The sequence below is a fragment of the Mizuhopecten yessoensis genome, unplaced genomic scaffold (genome assembly GCF_002113885.1).
Source record: "Mizuhopecten yessoensis strain PY_sf001 unplaced genomic scaffold, ASM211388v2 scaffold10813, whole genome shotgun sequence".
Lineage (NCBI taxonomy): Eukaryota > Metazoa > Mollusca > Bivalvia > Pectinida > Pectinidae > Mizuhopecten > Mizuhopecten yessoensis.
In genome coordinates, this window is record NW_018408734.1 from 369,499 (window position 1) to 375,717 (window position 6,219).

General features: G+C 40.9%; 1 protein-coding gene across 1 annotated transcript in view; it reads right to left on the bottom strand.

Annotated features, from left to right (window-relative positions):
* Nucleotides 1–5,179, bottom strand: part of LOC110462617 — an 18,835-nt gene extending 13,656 nt beyond the window's left edge. Inside the window, exons 1-3 of the mRNA XM_021516653.1 lie at nt 5,079–5,179; nt 3,430–3,837; nt 616–848 (exon numbers count right to left, since the gene is read on the bottom strand). Of these exons, the coding sequence (XP_021372328.1) occupies nt 616–848; nt 3,430–3,811 (615 nt within the window). The 5' untranslated portion in view covers nt 3,812–3,837; nt 5,079–5,179. The remainder of the gene's footprint in view (nt 1–615; nt 849–3,429; nt 3,838–5,078) is intronic.
* Between the last annotated feature and the right edge of the window lie 1,040 nt (nt 5,180–6,219).

Genomic DNA, 6,219 nt, shown 5'->3' on the forward strand with positions numbered 1-6,219 from the left:
ACGGTCAAACGGTATCGCATATCAGCTCTGTGTGTCAGGCACTGGTCAGGTAAAACTCCGGACACTCATAAAATTGTTATTTACCTGTTCTGTTACCTTGGAGCCAAACCCATTATTGACAGCCTAGCAGGTCGCCTTAATACTGTGTAACACGCATTGTGAAATTGTATAATCTTGATTATTGTGATGAGAAATTACAGATATATACACAGTGTACATTATCGCATACAAGCCTTCCGTATTTTTGTCATTCCGTAATTTTGATCTACAAATGATACCAAATCGCACAGTTGTGCAAAGAGAAGCGCACAACGGGGCGAACGTTGCTAAATCGCACAGTTGTGCGCACCATGTGTGGACGATGTGCGGACGGTGTGTGAACGATGTATGCACGGTGTGCGCATGCTATTTTTGGTGCGTTGTGCGGTCCCACAACTGTACATAGGGTAATGTGTGGTCGTATGACGTTATCTTACATAGGGTATGATGAGGAGGTATGACGTTATCTTACATAGGATAAGATGAGGAGGTATGACGTTATCTTACATAGGGTATAGTGAGGAGGTATGACGTAATCTTACAAGGGTAATATGTGGTGGTATGATGTAATCTTACATAAGGAATTATGAGGAGGTATCCTTGATACTTCATGTCTTTTATTCCTCTCGGTGTGTCCTGCTCCACGCGCAACAACCGTCGTTGTTTATCTATTTTGTACATATCCCACTTCCGGTTCACAAGTTTCGAAAAGAGTGTCCGAATGAACTCCATGAATTGTTCAGCATTGTACGAAAGGCAGATATGTGTTTTTTGGGCAATGCCGTCGATGTAATCCTGGGCTGGATACCCTGGAACAAAACAATCAAGTACAATAGCGACAATATCATAGTACGGGGAATTGTTATCTGCCGTATGGTAAGTAAAATCAATAAAAGCACCAGTCATAAATCGTTTAGTATGTTTCTAATATATATATTCTATCCATAAATAATTTAAAATTCTATACCAAACAATAAAGGAAACCAACAACATGTTTGTTTTAGTAAGGTAGGTATACCAAGGGTAACACACAATCAGTTTGTGTTAGTGATGTAGGTATACCAAGGGTAACACACAATCTGTTTGTGTTAGTGATGTAGGTATACCAAGGTTAACACACAATATGTGGGTGTAAGTGATGTAGGTATACCACGGGTAACACACAAACTGTGGGTGTTAGTGATGTAGGTATACTAAGGGTAACACACAATATGTGGGTGTTAGTGGTGTAGGTACACCAAGGGTAACACACAAACAGTTTGTGTTAGTGATGTAGGTATACCAAGGTTAACACACAATCTGTTTGTGTTAGTGATGTAGGTATACCAAGGGTAACACACAATCTGTGGGTGTAAGTGATGTAGGTATACCACTGGTAATACACAGTTTGTGGGTGTTAGTGGTGTAGGTATACCAAGGGTAACACACAAACAGTTTGTGTTAGTGATGTAGGTATACCAAAGTTAACACACAATCAGTTTGTGTTAGTGATGTAGGTATACCACTGGTAATACACAGTTTGTGGGTGTTAGTGGTGTAGGTATACCAAGGGTAACACACAATCTGTGTATATTAAAGGGGTAGGTTTACAAAGGGTAGCACACAATTTATTTGTGTTAGTGGGGTAGGTATAGCAATTTGTTGGTGTTAGTGATATAGGTATACCACGGGTACACCGTAGCACACAATCTGTGTGTGTTAATGGGGTAGGTATAACAAGGGTAGCACACAAACTGTGGGTGTTAATGGGGTAGGTATAACAAGGGTAGCACACAATATGTGGGTGTTAGTATACAGTTAAAGTATGGGGTTGAGAGATATAGCAAGTGTCTGGTGTCCCGAGACCAGGAAATAGGCATGGTCAAGGGACACCAGAAACTTGCTATATGCATCAACCACATACTTTAACCGTTGTATTATACCGATACACACTGGAGAGATGGTTTTAACTAGAAAATATTTGTAAATCATTAGCTGTATAGCTTCACGTCCCAACTATCCTTTTGATGGCAATGGAGCCAAATTCTTCCGAGTTCGGTAGCAAGCTCCACCACCTCGCGCATCACTGCCGAGTTCGGTAACAAGCTCCGCCTAGCTCTCGCCTGATTGGCTCGGCGGAAACACCCGAGTGTAGGTGTGTTTTAGTTCCCAGACTAACACACAGGACTAAATCACACTCAGGCAAAAGTGGGGATATATTCGATTTAACCAATTACTTTTATATAGAGTAAATAAAGTAGAGGTGTAATAATGAGGTATGTATACCAAGGGTAACACACCTGTGTAAACATTTGGGAAGGTACACCAAGGGTAAAACGCAATCTGTTGGTGTTAGTGGAGTTGGTATACCAAGGTTAACACCATGTGAGTGTTACGGGGTTAGGTATACCAACGATATACTAACAATATCCTACCTCTAGGCGTGGGTGATGTTAACAATACTCTACCTCTAGGTGTAGATTATACTAACAATATCCTACCTCTAGGTGTGGGTGATACTAACAATACTCTACCTCTAGGTGGTGGTGATACTAACAATATCCTACCTCTAGGTGTGGGTGATACTAACAATATCCTACCTCTAGGCGTGGGTGATGCTAACAATATCCTATCTCTAGGCGTGGGTGATGCTAACAATATCCTACCACTAGGTGTTGGTGATGCTACCAATATCCTACCTCTAGGTGTGGGTGATACTAACAATATCCTACCTCTAAGTGTGGGTGATACTAACAATACTCTACCTCTAGGTGTTGGTGATACTAACAATACTCTACCTCTAGGTGCGGGTGATACTAACAATATCCTATCTCTTTGTGTGTGTGATTCTAACAATACTCTACCTCTAGGTGTTGGTGATACTAACAATACTCTACCTCTAGGTGTTGGTGATACTAACAATACTCTACCTCTAGGTGTGGGTGATACTAATAATACTCTACCTCTAGGTGTGGGTGATGCTAACAATATCCTATCTCTTTGTGTGGGTGATGTTAACAATACTCTACCTCTAGGTGTAGATGATACTAACAATATCCTACCTCTAGGTGTTGGTGATACTAACAATACTCTACCTCTAGGTGTTGGTGATACTAACAATACTCTACCTCTAGGTGTGGGTGATACTAACAATACTCTACCTCTAGGTTTGGTGATACTAACAATACTCTACCTATAGGTGTGGGTGATACTAGCAATACTCTACCTCTAGGTGTGGTGATACTAACAATATCCTACATCTAGATTTGGGTGATACTAACAATACTCTACCTCTAGGTTTGGGTGATACTAACAGTATCCTACCTCTTGTTGTGGGTGATACTTACAATACCCTACCTCTTGGTGTTTGATAATAAAACTATCCGACTTTGAGGTGTTGATGATACTCACCATACCCAGCTTTTTGGTGTGCCTTTATTATAGCTTTCTCATTCTGGTCAAATGATGTAAACTTGGGAAGTTTTCCGTATCTTTCAGGAAGACAATAAACAAACCGCTGAAATGTGTCCTTTTCCTTTGGTCCCCGTTTCCTCTTTCCCTGATTACTCATCACTTGTATGGCATGTAGGACTCTGGCATTGTTTACTGTGTCAGTCACGTGACTGTCTTTATGTTGACTTCCGGTGCTTTTGCTTTCGTTTACATGTAATGTCGAATATCCATGTAGACTTTGAGCGGCATACATGTTCACTGGGAACACATGAGTCGCCACATCGTCCATAATTATATCCCTTCCAGAACCAGCAATGTTTAATATATTATCATCTGACATGGAAACCTTGGATCTCTGGTCACGATCTGTCAAATGTTATAAAAATCATATAAATCAATTTCAATGTTGGAGGATTTTGAGTTTGTGGGTAATTCGAAAGACATTGTTCTTTTATACACTGAACACCGTAAACAAACGAAATCCTAGTCTTCTACGTGATAGCATCAAGTATATGGCGCCACTAACTATGACGATAATTAACATAATCTTATTTCTGAATATTTTCTTCATGTTGGTAAGCATGAATTGTATAGAGGTGCACATAGCACCATCAGCCACGGTTGATGTGTGACGTGTCCATGACTTGTGCTATATATACTTTCATTAGAGAAATGACAAGTGAAGCAAAAGATAACAAAGATGTGTGTACCGGATCACAGGGTACATGTGTGATAAGGTATTAGAACTGCGTCTTATCGTATCATTTTTATATACGGATAGATACGCAAACGTTAGATAAATAAAGCTAAAAGAATTTTTCTCTTACCGCTAAAAATATATAGTTAACAGCTGACTTTTCTCATAACTAACTGTAACTAGTATAAATATACTTCTGTCATCACATCTTGGAAAAAGATGGACTTTAGGGCCGATGTGTTGACGTATATCATCAAAAAGTGAATGTCCTCGCATGTAAACGACTGTTGAGACTGATATCGTTAGAGAACTCTTCGTTCCTGTCGGTTAGCCTAGCGGAGATCCTTCATCACCGCTATGATGCTGCTGGTAGCAGGTCTGAAGAGTCACAGTCCTTCCTGACAGTAACGAGTTGATTCATTTTGTTTTGTTATATTAGCACTGACGCTGGTCTCATTGAACACTAAATCATGATCCTGTTGGGTCGGTTAGTAATGAAGAGAACACGGTTGTTCTTATTTCTTGTTGAACACAGACTTACAATGTATCTTTTCTGATCCGAATGTTTAAGTAATTGCTATAAAATATGTACATCTGAAGTTCCTTGGTTACAGCTGCTGGCCACATCCTGACTAACCCATTCCATGTTACGTACGTTTATAAGGCCCCAACAGTATAGCATCATCCGTTCACTTAAACTTGAAACAAAATGACAATACATTTAGTTGATAGTCCTCGGTGTATAGTATGCTGGAGGTTTGAGTGTCCTTCAACTGAGCGGCGGTTCCTAAACTATCTCAACAAACAATAGCACTAGTATATATATTAAATTTCTACCGTGTAAACAACTGATATTCCTTAAATATCTTACCAAACATATTGCTACAAATAGCTACTGATCTGTACTCACCTCAGCCCCAAATCTACGAAAATATCATGCTGTGACACGATTGTATTTGAGAAGAATGGCGATGTGCTGTAGTTAGTCGTGCCATAATACACAGCCTTAGGCTGGCGGACACTACCAGACGCTGTTTGATAATTATATTTCGAGGTCACTATGGCAACGCAGCACTATTGTAAATTACATTTAAGTAGCAGACGACATAAAAGCAGACTAAAAGCAGACTAACACAGGGCTACGTGGAATAGTTTTATCGATTATACCAGTATACCAGCAAACAAGGTATACCACGCGGTAGTCGGTACAGGATCCAGGCTGTTTCTCACTTCATCGTATTTATTGATAACAGATTTACAGTCAGTGACATATATGGCAGGCGCATTGTTACAGAAGCAACACTTCTACAACCGTCTACAGCAATCCTGGGGGTGGGGGTNTCCTACAGCAGGTCGGGGGAGGAGGGGGGGCGAGATATTGAGGGAGATTTATTTATGTTTTGTATGTAATCGTGGGGCGGAGTGTTTCCTACAGATTTGTATTTCCTACAGCAGGTCGGGGGAGGAGGGGGGGCGAGATATTGAGGGAGATTTATTTATGTTTTGTATGTAATCGTGGGGCGGAGTGTTTCCTACAGATTTGTATTTCCTACAGCAGGTCGGGGGAGGAGGGGGGGCGAGATATTGAGGGAGATTTATTTATGTTTTGTATGTAATCGTGGGGCGGAGTGTTTCCTACAGATTTGTATTTCCTACAGCAGGTCGGGGGAGGAGGGGGGGCGAGATATTGAGGGAGATTTATTTATGTTTTGTATGTAATCGTGGGGCGGAGTGTTTCCTACAGATTTGTATTTCCTACAGCAGGTCGGGGGAGGAGGGGGGGCGAGATATTGAGGGAGATTTATTTATGTTTTGTATGTAATCGTGGGGCGGAGTGTTTCCTACAGATTTGTATTTCCTACAGCAGGTCGGGGGAGGAGGGGGGGCGAGATATTGAGGGAGATTTATTTATGTTTTGTATGTAATCGTGGGGCGGAGTGTTTCCTACAGCACGTAGGAGGTACTTATCTATAAGTTATTGGGGAACCGTATGTCCCTCGTCCTGCTCTAGAAATGAAACACCCATACCCCCAAATACATATAAGTACATC